The sequence below is a fragment of the Meriones unguiculatus genome, chromosome 10 (genome assembly GCF_030254825.1).
Source record: "Meriones unguiculatus strain TT.TT164.6M chromosome 10, Bangor_MerUng_6.1, whole genome shotgun sequence".
NCBI lineage: Eukaryota > Metazoa > Chordata > Mammalia > Rodentia > Muridae > Meriones > Meriones unguiculatus.
This window is the reverse complement of record NC_083358.1, coordinates 10,601,346-10,622,975: the sequence shown is the minus strand read 5'-3', so window position 1 is coordinate 10,622,975 and position 21,630 is coordinate 10,601,346. Positions and strand designations below refer to the sequence as shown.

The window sequence follows — 21,630 nt, the reverse complement described above, 5'->3', positions numbered from 1 at the left end:
TAAGGTGACCTCGAACTTCTGACCCTTCTGCCTCCAGTCTGCAGGGATTACAGGTCTGTGTAACTGTGCACGCAGGGCTGGGGATTGAACCCAAGGCTAGTTGTGCATGCCAGCTGGGCACTCTACCAACTGACCTACCTCCCCAGGGCAGCCCTGGAGGTGCCTCCCCCTCCTGTCCTTTAAGCTCAGTTCCAAGCTGGGGTGGAGCTCAGCGGTAGAGCCCCTTCCTCCTGAGCTCAAGGTCCTGGGCTCCACCCCCAGCCCTAGAGTGAAAAGGAGGGTAAGTCTCTAGAGGCAGACTTCTTGCTGTCTGCTCCCAGCAAGGCTTAACTGTGTTTGAGATCTCTTGTGCCTCAGTTTCCTCATGGGTGCAGTGGGAATCAAGACAGTACCCATTAACAGGGGTTTTAATGCATGCATTACCACCTAAAGAAGCAGTTAGAAGAACGTACATCTGTTCACCCAGGTGTCAGGGGACAGGGATGGGGAATACGCTGTCCTGTTCAGTGCCAAACATTAGGATAGGTGAAATTGCTTCTTAACCATATCCTTGGTCCTTGAAAAAACAGCCTGATACTTCTTGATGAGTCTACCCATTTTAAAGATGAAATTGAGTCTCAAAAGGCAGTAGGTGCTTCCTGAAGTCACTCAGTGAGCAGAGCCTTGGCTGTGGTTTTCTAGGGCAACTCCTGGGGTGGCTAGCGACAATTCGGAGCTACTGGGGTTTTCCAAAGACCATCGTCCACCTCCTATTTGTTGAGTATCTTTGTTCTCCTGCATGATCAGATCATTGTCCACAGGGCACTTGGCCCTGAGCTTGTCTAGATCTCCCTGCCCAGCTGCTCTGAGGCAGGCCTCCTGTCTTTTGGATTGGTTGCACACACTTGTATTGCAGCTGGGGCTACATTTTCCTGTTGACTTTGGTGTTGAAGACACCATCCTAAGCGGGAAGGGGCCCAGTGAATTCAAGCCCCGTTCAGTCATGGAGGATCTGTGCTTTAGGATCTTGGCCTCTTTCTACAGGTACAAAGTTGTTTCAGACCTTGGAACAAGACTTTGCACACTGAGGCGAGAAGTAGATAGAGCTAGGGGATAAATGACTTCAAACACAAGCTTCTATGTGGTACCTGCTGAGCCATGGCATACCTGCTAGAGAGTGGACAGGACGATCCTTGTGCTGCAGGCTTGGGCTCCTCAGGCCTGTGGCTGGGGTCTTAGGCTGTTAATGTGAAATCTCACCCTGAAAGTGCTAAACAAATAGACGGAACACCACTGTCTGGACCTTAACGGTGCATCGGCAGCCACCGTGGCTCCCAAGCTGCAGACTGTTTCAGGCAGCTGAGCACTTTCACAGCTCTGCGCAGTGGTGCGAGCCGGCTCCTCCTCCTCTTTTATCAGCTGCAGCATTGATCTGTGTGGTCTCGTTTGGTGGTGGTGGTGGCAGAGGCAGCGGTGTCCTAGGAAGACATCTGAAGTTACAAAACTCACTTTCCTTTCATGGGAGTTTTAATCCCTGCCTTGCAGAGTTCAGCTGTAAAGGTTGAGCAAGACAGCAGCTTCAGAGTGTCTGGTAATCTTTCTAGAACATTGAAGCTCCTTGGTAAATGTGAATCTCCTTCCTCATAGTGTGTGTGTTTTTTCTTTTTTAATTTTTGAATCGTTGAACTTCCGAAGACCAACAGGGGTACAGAAAGAACTGAGAGGGAAGAGAGGTCTGGGCTCATCTCCAGAGACCTGCTTGTAGGGTGACATTGCTTGCTAGGCAGGCATCCTGACACACACCCTATGTTTGGGCATTTGGGCTCCTGTGTGTTTGTTTTGTTTCGGCAGATCAGGCTTGGGTCAAGAGGTGTACTTTCACAGGTGTAGAGGAAACACAGGAGAATAGCTTGTGCATTCTAGCAGGTGTCAAGGCCCCGTGACCAGAGAGTGTCTAAAACAAAACAAAACAACAAAAGACAGCAGGGGTAGGGAGAACGGTAGGGACAGCAGCTGGAAATATGGTTGGGGAGCTTGAGTATACGGTCAGCATAAGGAAAAGGCTGTGTTAATCTTCCTTGCCATTGTAAGCCTTGAAAATATTTGAAGTAACGTATATGTGTGTTCAATATGATGATTAATTATAGACTGAGCCACCACAGGGTCATCCATATAATGCAAGCTGGGACCCGGCCAGCTTCCAGAAGGCCCCGTGGCTGTTGCTATGAGTACCCCTTCTCTCCCTAGCTGCTTCCCATTTTCTCCTCTTGCCTCCCCACTCCTTTCCTCTTCCCTTCTTGAGATAGGGTCCTCTCGCACGCCCTACAGCGACTTTGGACTTGCTGCGTAGCCAAGGGTCGCCTTGAACTTGTGATTCTCCTGTCTCTACCTTCTGAGTGCTGGCATGACGGGCATGAGTCTCCACACCCAGTCTTAGCAGTGCTGGGGGCTGAGCCCAGGGCTCTGTGGGCACTGGGCAAGACCGGGCATCTTCTGCAGCCACCCTTCACTCTGTCTTACCACACAGGGGTTTGTCTTTGCTTGTGGGTACCTGGGGACATTTGACCGATGCAGCTAATTTCATGTGTCCTTGTTGGTAGCTGTATAACTCCCTGTGGTGGGGAGGGCCTGGCGCTGTTCTCCGTTCTTCCTCTGTTGTCACTCCGCAAACAGTGAGACCCAGGAGCTTGTTTTTTGCTGTTACCATAAGATACCTGCTTCCTACTATACTTAGTGTCAGTGGGAGGAGTGTTCCTCCTTTCTCCAAACCCCAGAGGCGAGGAGTATTTACTGTTGAGAAAAACAAATCTCTTCCCCAGGTTAATTCACACACTCACATACTTATACATAGGCTCTTTTTGTGTGGGTGTTATTTAAAATCATTACTGCTGTTTTGGGTGGTTTTATTTATTTATATTTAAAATTGTTGTTGTTGTTGTGTGTATTCGTGAGATCATGCATGCCACAGCATTTCTGGAGGTCAGAGGGCAACTTCTGGGAATTCGTTCATTTTCTGCTAAGGGATCTGGGTATTGAACTCAGGTTTTCAGGCCTATGTGGTAAGTTCTTCCACCCACTGAGCCATTTCACTGACCCTTGCTTTGTTGAGTTAGAGTTTTGTTATGTAGCCTGGACTTGCTTTGAACTTGTTAAGTTGGCTGGCCTCAAACTCATGATCCTCCTGCCTCAGTCTCCAGAGTGCTGGGACTGCTTCCTGCTATGTGTGGTATTTTAAATAAAGCCAATTCCTCAGGGTTTGCGTTGTTCAGCCTTGCAGGGTCACTTCACTGTCATCAGTCTACACACTCTCCTCCATGGCTGTCCAGCTCACAGAGTGGCTGGGACATCACCTCTCTGCTGGTGGGCAAGGCATGCCTAGTCACCATACGTGTGTGTGTGTGTGTGTGTGTGTGTGTGTGTGTTGAGAGAGATAGAGATAGAAATAGAGAGAGGGAGAGAGAGAATGAGTGTTTGCTTCAGATCCCTCCCTAGACTTGGGTTGGTTCCAGTTACTCTCTTCATAGCCCGGCCGTATTCCCGTATTCTCCCTTACCAGGCTGTGACCGCCTGCTGGCTTTAGCAGGGACTGTGGGGTGAATTTTTGCTGCAGACAGTGTCCTATGAAAACATAGACTGAGGAATAGCAAGGAAGTCTGAGCTTTAATGATGATTCGGGGTGCTTGGGGCTGCCCCTGCCACCCTGTCTTTTTCTGCCTCTGAGGCTTTCATTCCGTTGTGGGAGTAGCAAGTATTCAATTTAATAATTTAAATTTTTTTTGAGACAGGGTTTCCCTTGAAGCCGGGGCTGCCTTGGAACTCACGCTGTAGCTCCGCCTGCCTCTGCCTTTAGAGTGTTGGGATTAAAGGCGTGTGCCACCACTGCTGTTTATTGTAATTAATACATGTTTATGTTTTGCCATTATGAATTATTTTAAATGTAAATACCAACACATAGAAACACTATAAACAGTGTTATGCATCTACCTAGCTTGATCATTTATTGTCATGGGTGTATTTGAGATCTGCCTGCCCCTCCCTCTTTTTGTATGTGTGTCAGGATCAAACAAAGGGTCTTGTAGATCATAGGGCAGTAAAGTAACACTCAATAAAAAAAGATCTCAGCATCGTGTGGCAGCTCATACCTGTCCTCCTAGCACTTGAGAGGCTGTGGCAGGAGAACTACCATGAGTTTGGGTTCAGAATGGGTTACATAGTCAGAACTTGCCTTACAAGACAAACAAACAAATGAAAAATAGAAAAGAAATGAGCATAGTGTGCTCAGCTCCATGCCAGCCCTCCTCTGGCTTTTATGCCTCTCCCCATTTACGTTTTCTTGTTTCAGGCTCCTGCTGGCTGCTCAGTACCCAGGTCTGTGTCTTTCTGTTGCACTTGGAAGTGGCGCCATGATAAGATCCCAATTTGTGTTGAGCCTTTCCTTTCCTGCAGGTTCTGTGGGCGTGCCATTTACCAAGGTTGTGGGCCTCAGCCAGCAAAGGGTCCTGGAGGTGAGGTGGTATATGTCTAGCCCCACCAACAAGTGCCCTATCAAGGGGGATGTGGTGGTTTGAGTGAGATGGTCCCCATAGGTTCATGTATTTGAATATTTGGTCTGCCTTTGGTGGGATTGTTTGGGAAGGATTAGCAGGTGTGGCCTATTGGAGGAAGTGTGTCACAGGGGTGGGTGGGCTTTGAGGTTTCAAAAGATTTCTGCAATTCCCACTGCTCTCTCTCTCTCTCTCTCTGTGTGTGTGTGTGTGTGTGTGTGTTTTGTGGTTGTGAACTAAGATGTGAGCTCTTAACTCTTCCCTGCCATCATGGACTCTAACCCTTAAAGCTGTAAGCCAAATTGAAAACCTTCTATAAGTTCCCTTGGTCACAGTGTTTTATTATAGCAATAGAAATGTCACTAAGTCAGGGGGCTTGCTCGAGACTGTCTCACCGAGTCCCTACTTAGCATCTGGCACATTCCTGAATGTCCTGATTGCAGAGACAAGTGGCAAGTCTTCCTTCCAGGGTCAGGGAGAGAATGGCAAAGAGCAACTGGCAAAGCCACCCGCTAAGGGTCACAGAAGACTGCAGGGGACACTGTGGGATTACTGGACCGCAGTGAAAGGTCTGCAAAGGGGGTGGGTAGATTCTGGGTGAGAGAAGCAACCAGCGTACGTGGGGGCGTGGAGCTGGTGCGAGCAGATGTCTAGGCTGGAGAAAACATGCGCAGGCATAGGGTGTCTCGAAGACTCCAGGACATAGCTGCAGTGTCATGCCAGCCGGGGACGGCCTTGTTTTTCCTAGAGTATACCTTACGCTCCTTCATCTCAAGACCTTTGCGCTTACCACTGCTCTGCCGAGAGTAATTCTCTTTACTTTAAATCTGTCTTGTAAGTTTAGGTGTATATGTGTGTGCCTACGTGAACTCATGTGTACCGTGGGTGTGCAGGCCCCCCTGGGGTCCAGAGGAGGGCTTGAGAGCTCCTGGAGCTGGAGTTATGGATGACTGTGAGCCACCTGATGTAGGTTCTGGGAACTGAACCTGGGCCCCCTACCAGAGCAGTAACAGCTTTTAACCGCTGAGCCATCGCTCAAAGCCCCTAGTGTGTGTATGTTTAGCATGATGTGTGGTATGCTTGCCCATGCATGTGCATGTGAGGGCCAGAGGTTTGACAAGGCCTGCTCTTCTCACCTGCTTCCTTGCCTTGTTTTCTGAGACAAGATCTCTCAGTGAGCCTGGAGTTTGCTGTTCTGGCCAGCCTGGGTGGCTGGGAAGCCCCAGGAGTCCTTCCATTCCTCCCCCACCCCTTCCCCAGGGCTGGGATTACGGATGTTTTGACACTACACTCACCTGTTTACATGGGTGTCAAGGATCCAAACTCAGACCCTCATGATTGCTCAGCCAGCGCCTTCCCATCATGCCTCACTCTGCTTTGGTTAAGCTTTAGTGTGTTTATCACTGCCAAATGTTATATATACTGATTTACTGAGGGCAGGGATTGGATCTGCATTGTCCTTTTGCTCAATTTCATCTTCTAGAACAATGCCTGACACCCGGAGCCTGCCACTGTCATTGACCGTGAGAGCCTTTGATTGACAGCAGCAGTCTTCTGAGTGTAGGCTGTGTCAGACACTTGCTGAGCTCTTAGCCGTGAACTCTTTTCTTTAAACCCTTATATCCCCCATTCGTGTGTGGTTTTCATCTTACCAGCAGGAAGTGGAGACCAGAGGGGTGACAAGTGGTGTGCATGACACCAGTGTTGTTAGGGACCCCAAGCTGGGGCCCTGGACATGGCTGGGAGGAGGGGAGACAGGTTGTAGATCAAGCCACAGAGCAAACTAAACTGTTGCTGGTCCGGGAGCTTGGGATGCCCTGTCTGCCTGGGCTGGAGGATGTTCAAGACGCCCAGGCTCTGCCTCTTGCCCTTGTTCTGCCTCCCTGAGAGAGAAGGAACCATTGGCCTCCCCACTGGCTGCAGCAGGAACTTCTGGGAGATTACCCTGCCCACCCTAGTCTTGGTTTGCAAAACAGCCGCCCAAGCGTGGTGGGGAAATGAAGGGCTGGCCTGCTAACCACAGCGAGGTCTCATTTGCGAGAGCAAGGCTGAGGCCGGGCCCTGCTCAGCCCCTATCAGAATCATTTCTGCAGGCAGTTGTTCTGTAGGAACGTACTGGGTCTCAGTCCTGAGCTTGGGAGGTTGGAAGGGGGTCATGCTACAGCCTCAGTCTTCTCCCTTGAGGAATGGGCTGGTTGTCATAGCATGAGGCGCAAAGGAGGCGGTGATTCAGAGCCCATCACTCACTGTGAGCATTTGGCCATGTATCGCTTCTGTTCTGGTGTGGAGTAGGTGGAAAAAACCAGAGATCCTCTCCCAGCTACTACCTCACTTGGCTTCCACTGTTCAGGAATAATCCCCATTTCAGTAGCCGTGCACTTTCTATATTTCTTTTTGAACAGAATTTAAATTTATTTGTTTCTAAGACAGGGTCTCATGTAGCTCAGGCTGGCCTAGAACTTGCTGTCTACTTGAGGATGGTTTTGAACTTCAGCTCTCTCTGTCTCCACCTCCTGAGTGCTGGGATGACAGACATGCAGCACCATGCCCAGCTGATATAGTACTTGGGCTCAAACCCAGGGCCTTGCACATGCTAGGCAAACATGTTAGCAGCTGAGCTATATCCCCAGGCCTAACGTGCCTCCTTAATTACACTTCCAGGAGTCTGATCCGAAGCTGGCCCAATGCCTCATCTTCACAGGACCACCTTCCTACAAAGCGAAGGTTGAGGCAGAGGCTACCGGGCCCGCTCAGGTGACATTCAGCTTCTACGGACAGGGTATGTGCCAGAAGCAGCTGTTTGATGGTCCCTTGCCTGTGCATCCTGGTGCTGGGCCCTGATGGTCACTCAAGGATCTTGAGCAGTTGTGGTGCAAGGGAGCAAGAAGCAGGAAAGAGGAAGTCTGGGAGCGGAAAGGGAGGTTCACGGAGGTGGCTGTCAGAGCAAGGCTGCATGTGGGGCGCTTGGTCCTGCTTGAGCTGAGCTTCCCTGTGGGCCGGTGCCTCTAGAGCGGCCTCGTTGCCTCACCTTGACCTGAAGGGAGTGCTCTCAGCATGAGAACTCCCTGCATTTAGGGTTTAGGGGCCCAGACAGGCTCATGGGCTAAAGCAGAATCAAGCCTGTACAGAATGAGAGGTTCTGAGGAGCTGGATTGGGGGATAAGGAACCCACTGGACAAGTACAGGACCTTAGTGGGAGCCCCCAGGACCCACACAAAAAGCTGGCCACGGTGGTCCATAACCTCAGTGCTGGAGGGGCAGCGACGATAGACCAGAAAGTTCATTGACCAGATAGCCAAGACAGACTGAAGAATTTTAGGTTTGGTGAGTGTCCCTGTCTCAAAAAAAAAAAAAAAAAAAAAAAAAAAAGTGAAGAGCGATAGGGGAAGTTTCCTGAGGTCAACCTTGGGCCTCCACACGTGCAAAGGCACCTGCACACACACATGCACACAGCTGGACTAATTGGTGCACACAAGACATACAGTGCACACACACTTATACCCACTCACCCATACAGTCCATCCATGCGCAAACCCACACCGAATAGTGTATATAACACATGTACATGTACACAAAAATACAAATAGTAAGTTCTGTGCTCCGCAAGGTGTTCAAGCCCAGGGTGCTACGTAGGCCAGGGGTTGGGTGTGGAGTAGGGTCACCAGGGCTCTGCAGTGATCTCCCAGAAACCAAGCCTTCTCCTGTCATCTGCCCAGGCCTCATCTGAGCTAGTGTGGCATCATCCTAGTGGGTGAATATGTTGACTCCTGAAAATCCATGGTCCCTCCTGCCACCTCTCACCAGGCAGAGAGGCACCCCTGCCCCCCCCCCCCCGACTTAGCAGATGACTGGCTTTGGCCTTGGGAGTCCCCCTCCCATTTTTCAGCTTTGAAAAAACGAGCTGGCTGCAGTGACTCAGAGCCCTTCACCCCGAGGCATTTGGAGAAGGCCGTGTGGGAGTCCCCTTGTAAGCAGGAAGAGCAACGGAATGGCCTTGCTCACCTCATTCTCAGACCTTTTGTCCTGGGACACTCTACTCACCACTCTGATAGCTTTGGCATCAAAACCGGACCAGGTGCCCCTTTCTGCATCGCTGCACCTTCTGAGGGTGGCGATAGATAAGGGGATTTTTCTTCTCAGGAGCTGGTGGGAAGATGAATGGGCATGAGGGGCTGGAGCTGGCATCTACCTCAAGAGGGGAAGCTCTGTCTGTTCTCTGTCCAAGTCAGATGTTCCTGGTTGGAGTTTGACCTTGACACTGTTCCGTGTCCTACGGCTGCTGATGGAATGGCCATCCAGCCACAGATGTGTCTTGGCTCATGAGCTGAGCCCTGCTCTGGACCAGCAGTTCAGGCAGAGCTCACCTAACCTGCTCAAACCGGTTTCCTCTTCTGCAAAATGGAAGCAATGAAAAGTTTCCCATCTCAGGGTGGGCAGGAGGGACTATCTGGAAAGGCATTGGTCTGGGGACAATTTTTTTAAAATATTTTTTTATTGGCGTATATTTATTATGCCAGCAATTAATGCATAACTCATATGACATTCTCATTACATGAATTTAGTGCTTTTTGATCTTGATCACTTCCACTGTCTTCTCTTGCTCTGCACCCACTGGTCCTCTTCCCACCTGCTCCCTCCTTCTGCTTCCATGTCTTTTTTTTTTTTTTGTGAGTGTGACCTAGCGACTTTAGTTAGGGTTACTTACAGGGGTGAGAAGTTACAGACGCATAAGCACCTGACCAATGGCTACCCCACTAAAGAAAATGTCTCTTGGCTGGACAGTGGTGGTGCACGCCTTTAATCCCAGTACTTGGGAGGCAGAGGCAGGTGGATCTCTGTGAGTTCAAGGACAGCCTACTCTACAGACTCTACAGATTGAGTCCCAGGGCAGCCAGGATAGAGAAACCCTGTGTTAGAGAAAAAAAAAAAAAAAAAAGAAAAGAAAAGAAAAGAAAAATGTCTCTCCCTATCCCAGCAACCACTATCTGCCTATAAATCCTCAGGGATGGGCCTGGTGATGTGAGTCTCACCCCCTCCATGATAGAATGCTGTTGGGCCCAATCTTGTACTGGTAAGGTAATCACAGATGTTGTGTGATGACCATCTCATGGCCAAAGACAGAATTCCAAAGCGCTCCACCCCTTCCTCTGGCTCTTCCCTTCTTTCTGTCCCCTCCTCCACGATGTTGCCTGACCCTTGGACCGGGAGATGTAGAGGTCTCATGTCAGGCTGAACACTCAAGAGCTACTTAGTCCCAGCACCTTGACCAGCCAAGAGTCTTGGTAGTAACCACTGCCCATCTCCAAAGCTACTTCTTTGACCTAAGAAGACAGTAGTGCTAATCTATGGGCATACACTTGGCTATTTACAAGATAATTTGACATGTGTGTTTTGAAGGAGGCTGTCTTTTTACAGTACCCCCTGAGAGCCATCCCCTCCTTGGTGGTGAGCGATTGTGTGTGTTGGTTGTGCTGGTTTGTAGCTTACTCAGATTTCTGTTGGGTAGTGAGGTGGAAGTCTTTGCTTGGGGCTTGGATGGACTATTCTGATTCTTTGCATCATTCTGCTCTCCAGAGCCAAGAGCTGGCCCCGTGGGCACAGAGAGAAAGTGCCTTGCTACCCTGGTCTCCAGGACACTGTTCTTCTCAGCAGAAAGGGGGTAGAGGAAGCTGGGCCTCACGGTGCCGCCTCCTTGTTCTGGGTGTTGGCTGTGTCTTGGACTCTGTGACCTCGGATAAACTTCTTGTCTGCTCTGAGGCTGAGTTTTTCACATCTGCAAAGGAGTGTCATAATGGCCCCGTCATAGAGCTGCTGAGAGCTCGAACGGGATGGTTTAACCGGAGTCACCCCCAGAGACCCCACTAACAGCTGTCAGTAATAAAAGTATCTAGAGTGTTCTGTCAGACTCTGGTGGTGTCTTCACATGCCGCTTCGTGGTTTTATATGGCAGAGACTCATTCTTACACTCTGGAGGGTAGTTGACTGGCCCTGGGGGGCTGGCAGGCCTGTGCTTCCTTGAAGGCCTGGGGAAGCTCTACTCTTGCTTCTTGCTCATCTGTGGTGATGACTAGCAGTATTCGTTTTTGTCACCAGATCATCCTTTTCCTTCTGTGTGAGGCCTTTGCCCAAATTTCCCTCTTCTTCCCTTTGATGCTGGAGATTGAATCCAGGGCTCGGCATGCCTCAGGCAGACATTCTGCTCCTGAAATACACCTCAGCCTTTGCTTCTTGGAGGTGCAGTCTCTTGCTGTGTCTTGCTGTGGCTGGTTTTGAATTTACTACCATGGCCCAGGCTGGCCTGAAACTGTTGGTCCTCCTGCTCAGCCCCCTGAGTGCTGGGATGACAGGCATGGGTCACCACGCCTGCCTTCTAGTCTTACAAAGATACTAGGCCCTGGGTCTTGTTCGGCCTACTCCAGGGTGGTCACATCTTAACTTGGCTCTATCTTCAAGAACCCTATTTCTAAAGAAGGTTGCATTCATAGATTCTGGAGGTTAGGACTTATAAGTATCTTTTTTTTTTTTTTTCCCAGGGGGAAAGGGGAGGGGAGGGTACTACAACCTCTAGCATTCTCCGTTTATACTTTGTCTCCAGGGCCACAAAAGTCAAGGCTGGAGGAGCCATCGTCATTCTGAATCCGTGTTGTTCAGGGTTTTGATGCTCTGGGGACTTTCAGTTGCTAGGGCAGGCTCCCACTGCCTTCATGATGTGGGTCCTGAGACTCAGAGAGATAGAACAACTGCATCGAAATTACATAGTGAGACAGTGGGGGGTGGGCCTGGATTCTGGGTCCCTACATCCTAGAGCCCTCTCTATCCTGCTGAACCTTTATTTTTTTTCCTGTGTTGACGTGTGTGTGTGTGTGTGTGTGTGTGTGTGTGTGTGTGTGTGTGTGACATCCACAGTCCTTTTCTACTTTTGGAGCGAAGACCTTCTGGATGTGAGTAGCAGTGACCATCAGCGGAGAGGACTTTGGAGTTTGGCTTCTAACTTCCCCTTTTTCTAACAGTTAAGGAAGAGTCCTGACTTCGGGTCCGGAGAATTGACATAGGGGCATAGCACTTACCTAGCATGTGTGAAACCCTGAGTTCAATTCCTAGTACTGGGGAAAAAAAAAGTAACATGATTTGGAGTTAGACTACTCAGGTTCAAATCCCGGCTTGACCAGTGTGACCTAGGGTGAGTCACTAACTCTGCCTTAGCTCCCCCATGTGTGGTGCACTGAGGGTAATGCAGCCTTACACATGGACACAAGAGACGGAGACCCCACTGTGGTGCCCACTGGGTGCCAGATGTTGACTTAATGAAGGTTCCTACCCATTGCTCCTCTTTGGTTTTCTCTGGTAGCAGGAGTAGGTTCTGGGAAGGAAGATGAGGTGCGGTGCTTTCCACGGGAAGCAAAACTGTGGAAGGTTCTCTGCACAGCCGGTCGAATCAGAGATGGGATCCGCTTCCTATGAACCTGTCTTTTCCTGTCAAACATACAGTGCACCGAAAGATTGAGCCTCAAAGACTGTGTGCGCCCGTGTGCGTTCGTGTGTGCGTGCGTGTGCGTGCCTGTGCGTGCCTGTGTGTTGTGTATACGTATGCATGTGCATAGGCCCACTGGTTGGCTGAGGTCAGTGGAGGGCTGCCTTTGAGATGGGACCCCGCTTCCCACTTCTGTGGAAGCTCAGCACATCCAGCTTTCTGTCGCCCATCACAACCATGTTCCCGGCTGATCTCAGAAGCTGCGGCCTTCCCCAAAGAACATGCGTTGCCAGGCCAGCTCTTGGCCTCCTACAGGCACTTCCTCTGGGTTCCAGCACCCTGCTTATCAGGAGGCCACCAAAGCATCTATTTCTGGCCTGGCTGGAAATAGTGTGGTCCTTAAAGGGTGGAGGGTGGAGTCAGCTTCAGGAACAGAGAAGCAGACAGCGGAGTTGGGGGAGCAGGACTCATCCCTCTGTGCCTTGACAAGCAAATGAGGGTCAGGTGTCTTAGCCAGGCCTGACCTCTAGGCTTAGCTTGAGAGTGCACATCATTGCTTTCCTTCTCAGCTCCCTCCCATGTGTCTGCTAAGGACAAGAAATCTGTTTGGCACTAAAATGTCTTTTCCTCTTTCTGTACATTTCTTCTTCGGAAGGGTGTGTGCTCGTCAGAGGTTGATGCCAGGTGTCTTTGCATATCGCTCTCTACCTTATTTTCTTCTAAAGATTTATTAATATAGTTATCCATTATTTTCCTTTAAGCATTTGTTATTATGCATGGATATGAGTATTTTGCTTGCACGAATTTAAGGGCACTGTGTGCATGCTGTAAGCTATGGAGGCCAGAAGAGGGTATCAGATTCCCTTTGAGTCATGCATAGCGGTAAACCACCATGTGGGGGCTGGGTACCAAACCCAGGTCCTCTGCAAGAGCAACAAGCACTTTTAACCTCTCTGCCATGCCTTCAGTCCACGCACCTTAGCTCTGGAGACCGGGTGTCCTCCTGGATCTGGTGCTCATTGACCTGGTGTGACTGGCTGGCGGGACCCACCTGTCTCTGCCTGCCGGGTGACAGAATTACAGTTACACACCACTGCACCCAGCTTTTACATGGTTGCTGGGAATGGAACTGGGGTCCTGTTGATTGTTCGCTTTTGTAGCCTGTGTAGAAGTTTTGATCTCCAGGGAGGTACCAAATTGTGTGTCAGCATAAGGAACCTTTTGCCCTAGCCATTCACGCTGCCCTCAGTTTTTGAGATTCTAGCTGATTCTTTTGAAAGACCCTTTCTGATGTGTGTGGACAGCACACTTGAGAGTATAAACACTGCATGCCTGTGTCTGTATCCTAGCGTGGCTCTAGACTGCTCTCTGAGCGCCCTAACCCAGCCCTCTCTCCAGCCGACTGTGCTCTGACCTCCATTTCCATTCGTAGGTCTCAAGCAGTGGCTTCAGCTTCATCCTCTGGGTGGCTCGTTTCTCCCTACTCTCTATAACTCAGCAGCAAGCTGATGGTTTCTAGGCAGAATTTAACAGTCTCGGCTCGTTTCCACCGAAGCCATGACTATTTGCTAATTCCTTATGCAGGCATTGGCCACACGGCCTTGCGCATGCTGACTACATGCGCACTCTGCCAGCTGAGTACATCCCCAGTCCAGAAACGGGGAGTGACCGACCCCTACCGAGGTGTGTCAGGATCGCAGGCCCCTGGACTTGGTGGGTCGCCTGGAGAGTGGGCTTGGAATTGTGTCCTGCTCCCTGGTCACTTGCCCACTCTGTGTCTAGCACATCAGGGTGCTCTCAGGCCACCTGTAGCCAGCCCTCCCCCAGTGCAGGAAGCAGCACAGGGCAGGGTAGCTGCAGAGGTATCGGCAGAGCCAGAGAAGGACAGGGAGGCTCACGTGTGTACTCACGCATGTGGGGGTCAGAGGGCAGCCTTGGGTATTCAGTGAGTCTCAGGGATTCTCCGTCTCCTCAGTGCTGGGATTATAAGCGTGCATCACCCACCCTCAAGTTTTTCTTTCCATGGGTTCTAGGGGATTGAACTCGAGTCCTCATACTTGCATGTCAAGCTTAGCTATACCCCCGGCTCCCACGTAATTTCTAACATCCAAGACTTTGTTCAGAAGGCTGGGCCTGGCTGGCTCTGCATTTTACACATGGAACAGTGGCGGCTAAACCAGAAGGAAGCGACCCACCCTGGCTCACCCAGCCAGGAGAGAAAGAGTCGGTCTCCTAGATGCTTCTAAATCTCTGGGCTGTGCAGGCTGCTGTGGACTAGGCTGATCTCCAGGGTCAGATGCAGCTCCAGGTGAAACAGCCTGGTACCTTTGGTTTCTTTAAGCAGGGTCCCTGGCTGAGCCGCCTTAGCCCTGGGGTCCCCTTACATAAAGTGAAACCAGCACAAGGAGAGTTGGGATGGAATGCTGTCCCCAGTAGCTGAAGTCATCTTGACAGAGACCGCCTAGGGCCACACCTTGTTTCCTGTGGCTCAGATAGCAGTGGAACAAGGTCAGGGCCAGGTCCCCAAGCCCACATAACGGTGGGAAACAGAGCTGAGAGTTTGAACCTGGGTCTTTGGCCACCAGCATTTCCTCATGGGCTTTGTTCTCTCTTCCCTCCCTGAGCCCATCTTCAAGATTTGGGCCAGGCAAACACATGCCCACCCAGAGCAGGCTTCTCCCCTGTAGGTACTGCTCCCTACCGGCCTCTCGTTTTCCTGGACATGTGTGTAGATTTATATGTGTTGGTGAGATAGTTTGGGCATGTTCTCCGTTTCTAGACTCAGCACTCCAGGGACAGAGCCTTGTTTGTTGCTTCATCCTGACACCCCTGTGCTGGCTCATTGTGGTGCTAGAACTAGGGTGTGTGAATGACCAGTTCACAAGGAGGTGGGAACTCCACGTGTGTGCAGCTGTCCAGCCTTCTGGCTGTCTGCCCCCTTGGCTATGTCTTGAGGCTATGTGCAGATACTGTTTGTTGGCAGACAGTGCCACTTAAGGTCAGATATAGGGGGAGAGGGCCATGCTCTAGGTGTGAAGGGTAGGGGGATGCCCCAAGGGGACCCCAGGGAGGCTGGGGATCAGCCAGTGTGGGAGGCACAAGGAGGCAGGAATGTTTTTCTGTCTTGTTCTGCTTTTGAGGCAGGGTCTCAGGTAGCCCGGGCTGGCTTTGATCCTCTTTTGTCTCAGCCTCCTGAGCACTGGGATAGCAGGTATGAGCCACCCTGCCTGGTGAGGAGGCTGAAGTATCAAGACCGATGTCACATCCCAGGCCGGGCAACCAGGGGTGTTCGATATGTGGTAAGGGACTGAGAAAATGAGGGGTGATGACACCCCACAAAGGTGGGGAGGTCAGGAAGTGGGAGCATGGCTAACTCCAGGAACCAGGTTGGGGAGTGTATCTGGACTGGGGGGAAGACCCAAGACGTTGCCAGGAAGGGGCGGGACATGCGAAGACCAGGCCTTGTTTGTGGCTGTTATCTTAGTTCTTCAAGCAGGAAGCCCAGCCCCGGAGCCCCACCACATAAGAACACATGGTCGGAGCTCCACTACCCTTAGCTAGCTTTGCAAAGACGTGCGGTTATTTTACTAACTGTGTGCCCTAGGCAGAAATCCCCACCAGCACAGACAATGACCCCTGACCATTCTGCCCCATCTCCTTCCTATTAGCGGTATCTGTTGTCAGAAAACTGGGGATGGAGGTGGGGCGGGGCATCTGCTATGTCTTCTTGTGTGATTGCAGACACATGCACGCTGTTGCTCCTTGGCTGAACTGAGTATATTTCTTGGTGTGTGTGTGTGTGTGTGTGTGTGTGTGTGTGTGTGTGTTTGAGATGTGTGTCTATGCATCTCTGTGTGCATGCCTGTGGGAAGCCAGAGTTCAACATTTGTCTCTATTTGCTCTCCATCTTATTTTCTTTGAGGCAGAGTCTCTCAGTAAACCTGGAGCCTCCCGGGTTGGCTGGTCCATCAGCTCCGGGGACCCGCCTGTGTCTATCCCCCAGTGCCAGCCTTACAGATGCATGTGGCCACACCCAGCTTTTCTCTGGGTGCTGGGCGTCCCCTGTTTGCATGGCAAGCACATTACCCGTGGAGCCATCCCTGAATTTGATACATTTCCGAGAACACAAAGGACAACAACTTTGTGGGACTAGCAACATGTTCACAATACAAAGGCTGTCACTTAGTCTGAGCAGTCCCAACCAGTCCCCTCAGTAGAGCAGAAAATTTTAGATACTCCATTCCCCCCAACAAGTAAACTGAATCTAAGCAGAGACTACCTTTTTTTTTTTTTTTTATGGTGTGGTGACTTTAGTCCGGGCATGTGCTATGATTTGGATGGGACTCACGTATTCAAGCCTCGGTTCCCAGCTGGTGGCATTCTTTTGGGAGGTTCTAGAACGTTGAGGGGGTAGGAAGTAGCTGGAATGGTCCTGGGCGTACTCCTGGGAATTGCATCTTGCCTGGGGTTTTTGTCTATCACCCTCTCCCCTCCCCTGGCCGAACTCTGCTCTGACATGCGGTATCCATCGTGAGGGAGTCAAACCTGAAACTGGGAGCCAGAATGAAACATTCTTTCCCGGGGTTTTAATGTGATGTGTTTAATCACAGCTGCAACCCGTCCAATAGAGCATGTGCAAACGCAATGTAGGAAGGCTGGGGAGATGGCTCATCCGGGAAGTGCTTGCTACGTAAGCGGGCACTCCTGAGTATGTGCTCCCTAGTGCTCGCCTAGAATCTGAGCATGCGCACCTGAGTGTATTTCAGGTCTCACTTAGAATCCGAGCATGCGCACCTGCGTGAGTATCCCCAGTGCTCAGGTAGAATCTGAGCGCTGGGATGTATGTCTGTACCCACAGCGCCGGAAGGGCAGAGGCAGACCGATCCCTGGGGCTCACGGGCTCGCCAGTCTGGCTGAATCAATCGGTTAGTTTTCTGGGGAGGCTGCTGAGTGGTTAATTAAGCGCACTGGCTGCTCTCGAAGAGGACCCAAGTTGGGTTCCCAGCAACCACACGGCTGCTCCCAACCACCTGTAACTCCAATCTCAGGGGATCCCCCGCCCTCTTCTGGCCAACATGAGCACTGCATGCATGTAGTGAACAGGCATACATGTAAAATAAAAATAAATTTCAAAAATAAAGGGAGGGCTGGAGAGGCGGCCCAGAGGGTAGAGGGTTTGCCGCTAAGCCTGACAACCTGAATTGCACTCTCCCACTTCATGTGTACATGTGATCATATACCTATTCATCACATACATATTCATATAACACACACACACACACACACACACACACACACACACACACACAGTAGTGGTCCTGAGTTATCATTTCCTGTGCTTTGTCTACCTTGTGTTGTCGTGGAAACAGTAATGAACTCATCTGTTAAAACGTTAACTGAACCTCAGCCCCAGTAGTCTAGCATCAGGCTGGGACACGGGGTCTGACCCATGGTGGCCTTCAATGTGCAGAGCAGTGGCTGTGCGCCTCTCTTGCTGCTGACTGAGGCAAGCCCTCCCTGTTTGTGTCGGTGCCTGTACTTGAACCCCCTACAGAAGGTCTGAGGTCCAGATGGTGCATTTTTGGGTAGACGTAGCGTGGCTCTCCGGGTAGTGAGAACTGAGTGTGTCAGTCTGGAAGTCAAGAGGACAGCTTGCAGGGGTCTGTTCTCTCCCACCATTGCGTAGGTTCTGGGCACTGAACTCAGGTCATTAATCTTTACCCACTGAGTCATCTTGCTGGCCCTATCCTGTGTTACCTTTCTATTCTTTTTATGACTCCTGTCTATTGTTCAATCATGTTAATAATTTAAAAATAAATAGGTAATAATATATAGAAATTCCTACACTTAGTATAAACTTATTATGTGCTATTAGGTATATACATAGATGTAATCTCAGTGTGTGGGAGGTGAGGTAAGAGGTTAGTGAGCTTGAGGCCAGTCTGGGTTACACATTGAGATTGTATCTGAACTCCCCTAACCATCCTTCTGAACACAACTGGGTGCTGTCACAGTCGTCACAGACACAGTCACCCCCTCTCTGCTAAAGTTCTCAGTAATGTTATGGCTCCTGTATCTGGGGAAACAGAGGCAGGCAAAGTGAAATCGCTGCCCAAGGCCACTGTCTGATGGGGAGGTTGTAGGACAAACCCAGGCTGGCTGGCTGGCCAGCTCAGAGTCCCTCAGCTTGAATCCCAGCCACATCATCATGTCTTGTGAGTTGGATGGCCTCGGGAATGTGGAGTATGTCTCCCCAAACCTAGGCTCTTGTCCCAGCCTTGGGTCAGAAGCGCACCTGTGTTACTCCGTGCCTGAGGTGGCAGAACCATCATGCTGTGAGAAGATCATAGCAAGGTCATGCCAGAGGCCATGATTCCGCTTACATGAAATGTCCAGAATTGTTGACTCTGTAGAGCTCAAATGGAGATTTGTGGGTGCTACCAGTACAGCATGGAGATGAAAGAGGATTGGAGGGTGGTGACAGTGGAAGGGTCCAAGTTTCTCTTTGTGTCGCAAAATGTGACTGTGTGGATAGCCTTGCAGATCTGTGAGGGCTCTGTAACTCAGTGCACTGGTCACTTGAAGTGGGAGGCCTTTTTTGGTATGTGTGCTATAAAAATTCCCTTTCTTTCTCTTATTCTTTTTTGTTTTGTTTTGTTTTGAGATAGGGTTTCTCTGTGTAGCCCTGGCTGTCCAGGAACTTACTCTGTAGACCAGGCTGGCCTCAAACTCCCAGAGATCTGCCTGCCTCTGCCTCCCAAGAGCTGGGATTAAAGTTGTGTGCCACCACTGCCTAGCTTGTCCTATTCTTTCTCCTCCTCTTCCTCCTTCTTTGCCTTCCACCACCACCTTCTCTTCTAAAGGAAGCAAGCAACTCCCATGGGCATCAGCTGGGTGTCCTGTGATTCTGTTTATTTCTGACAGTTCTTGGCAGACAGTGTGTGAGACCTCACAGGCTGGGGTATACCACCCCATTGGAGCCTTCTCTACTTTACCGGTCCAGATTGAGTCCTTTGCTTCTCACTGATCAACTACAGAGCCTCACAGCTACCTCCTTGGGTTTGATGACTTTGCCAGTGTGGCTCATGGAACTCAGAGAAACCATTGTCTTCCTGGTTTACTGTAAAGACTGTCACAGAGGAGGCAGGTAGATGGCTGGATAGCAGAGATGCACGGGGCAGGATATGTGTGGAGAGCCCTGTCTCAAGCCCATCCTGCTTAGCTTGGCCTGCTCACACTCTCCAGTGACCCTTGTGTGTTTAACAACCAGGAAGAGTTCTGAGTTTTTGTCTTGTTGGGCTCATCTGGAAACTTCATTACGGAAGCGCAGTGCATTAAGTCATTGCTAACTGGTGATAGATAACTCTATCTTCAGTTTTGTCCTGCTCCCTGAGGGTTGAGGGCAGGGCTGAAAGTTTACACCCTGAAGTCACCTGGTACTCTGGCAACCAGCTCCCATCCTGAGACTCTCTCATGAATTTTAAGAATTGTGTCCCGGGATGTGGGGTCAGATACCAAATATGTACACCTTTTATCAGTGTATCAATGTCTGTTTATCTATGACCCACTTAGTTCACTTAGTGTTGCTTATATGTAACCACTTGAGATGGGATACCCTTGGGGGCTCTTCCCTAGAGAAGACTGATTCTCCTCAGCAGCCATCGATTGCCGGTAGCTTTTCATCTAGGGGTGGGGTCTTGTGATGTTCCTGCGTCCACACTGGTTTTTCAGCTAGTGATGCCGTTATTGCACGTCTGGTTTAGGTGAACATGTTGCTGGGATTTCACGGATGCAGCTTCCTGGTCCTGCTGAAAAGATGCTGTGTTGCAGCGAGCATCCTAGTCGACTGGTTCTTACAGCCTTTGGACCCGAAAGTAGCCATTCACTGGCCTCGCCTTTTCTTGCTTCAGTCTAGGCAGATGGCATTTAGGGCTGTTGGGGCTCCAGGGAAAAGAAGATCATAATCAGAATTGGTCAGTGGCATGGGAGCTCTCAGTATCACCCAGAGAGGTCGCCAGTGAGCATCATCTCCTGCTGTCTTGTTCCTAAATGTCAGTTCCATTGGCTAAGCTCGAAGCTCCAGTTTAATGTGTCTGTCTTGTGAAGGGGCTGAGGGTTGAAGCGGGGATTCCCTAAAGCCTGGGTGCCAACCAGCTTTCCATGAGTGTGACAGCACGCCCGAGGCAGCTGGCTAATGAAGGAAAGGTGTTTTGGTTTTGATCCTTGGTTTGGGAGGTTTCAGCCCATGTCCGCTTGGCCCCGTTGTCTCTGGGCTGTGGTGAGGCATAGATGCTCAGCTCATGGTGGTCAGGAAGGAGAGAGTGGGTGTCGGGAGGGGAAGAGGGTGGAGGCGTGACTTACTTCTTCCAGCTAGGCCCCACCTCCTACCTAGCACCCCGGACAGCACATCAGGTTCTAAACCTGTCCATAGACTAGTTCGCCCCCGAGGTCAGGCCTCTGATCCAGAGCTGTCCTAACAGCCCCACTTCTGAGTGTTGGGGGTACCTTTAATGTCACACCTTAGCACCCTTCCTCCTTCTGGGCTGATCGGAGGTGACAGATGCCTGGTGGCCTTTGGTTTCCTTCCCACACTCAGGAGGAGTGGGCCCTGAGCTCCGGTGTGGCTCCTGTGCAGAGACGGGCACAGCTGTCTTCTAGGCCAGGGGTGTTGGGGTGCCTGAGCTGCAGGGCGCGCCTGCACCCTCTTCCACGGAGAACTGGGGATTCTGATGGGTTTCTGTTTGCTTCCTCTCAGTGGACATCATGGAAATAAAGGAAATCCGTCCAGGGAAGAACTCCAAGGACTTTGAGCGAGCCAAGGCTGTCCGCCACAAGGGAGATTGCTGCTTCACCATCTTCTACGGCACCCAGTTCGTCCTCAGCACACTCAGTTTGGCAAGTGGGTGCACATTTGTTTGTACGGTTCCCTCCCCAAGCCGCCTTTTCCTCCTGAGACTGCTCTCCAGGAGAGGCTGCTCAGGCCTGTGCTCCCACTAATGCCTGCCTTCTGGGCATCCTCCCCTTGAATCTCAGCCCCCTGCTTTCTGGCTTGTGTCTTTAGGCACGATGTTTAATGTTTCTGAGCAGCAGCAGCTTGTTTGGCTGTGAACTGGGGAGAATGATGTAGACTCTTCCTTGCGGCACTGTGAGAAGTATGTTATGTGTCTGCCTGGCTTAAGTTGAGAGTTGAGTGAAGGTGGTTAGTGTGGTCAGGCTAGGCTCCGCTGGACAAAAATGTCACTTATTTTTCTGTAGCAGTTGCTGCACAGCAAACACTGATTGGAATGGACTGTCCTGAGACCTTGGGTGCAGACAGCTGTAGTGACAATTCTGGACTTTTGTGTGTTTTTTTGTTTTTTAAACACAGAAATAATATAAGAATATGTTTTTGGCTTAATCCCAGGTATGGGGATATGGAGCTGCTTCAGACTTTGCAGTAGCTGGCTATGATTTGCCTCATGTTCTAGCAGAGGCATAGTTTTGCCAGATGTGGATAATTTTTGCAATTGTCTGACATTTGGAATTCTGGGAACTTTTCAGAATGTTAGGAACCTGAGAGGAGGGGTTGGTGGTTATTGGTTGTTCCAGGGTTTGGTTGTGGTTTGTTAGTGGTGCTCAAGGAAGAATCAAGAAGAA

General features: G+C 50.6%; 1 protein-coding gene across 2 annotated transcripts in view; it reads left to right on the top strand.

Annotated features, from left to right (window-relative positions):
• Positions 1-21,630, top strand: part of Plcg2 (phospholipase C gamma 2) — a 126,419-nt gene that overhangs the window by 32,659 nt on the left and 72,130 nt on the right. For both annotated transcript variants that reach the window (XM_021640035.2, XM_021640034.2), the window contains exon 3: positions 20,750-20,893. In XM_021640035.2, the coding sequence (XP_021495710.1) occupies positions 20,750-20,893 (144 nt within the window). The remainder of the gene's footprint in view (positions 1-20,749; positions 20,894-21,630) is intronic.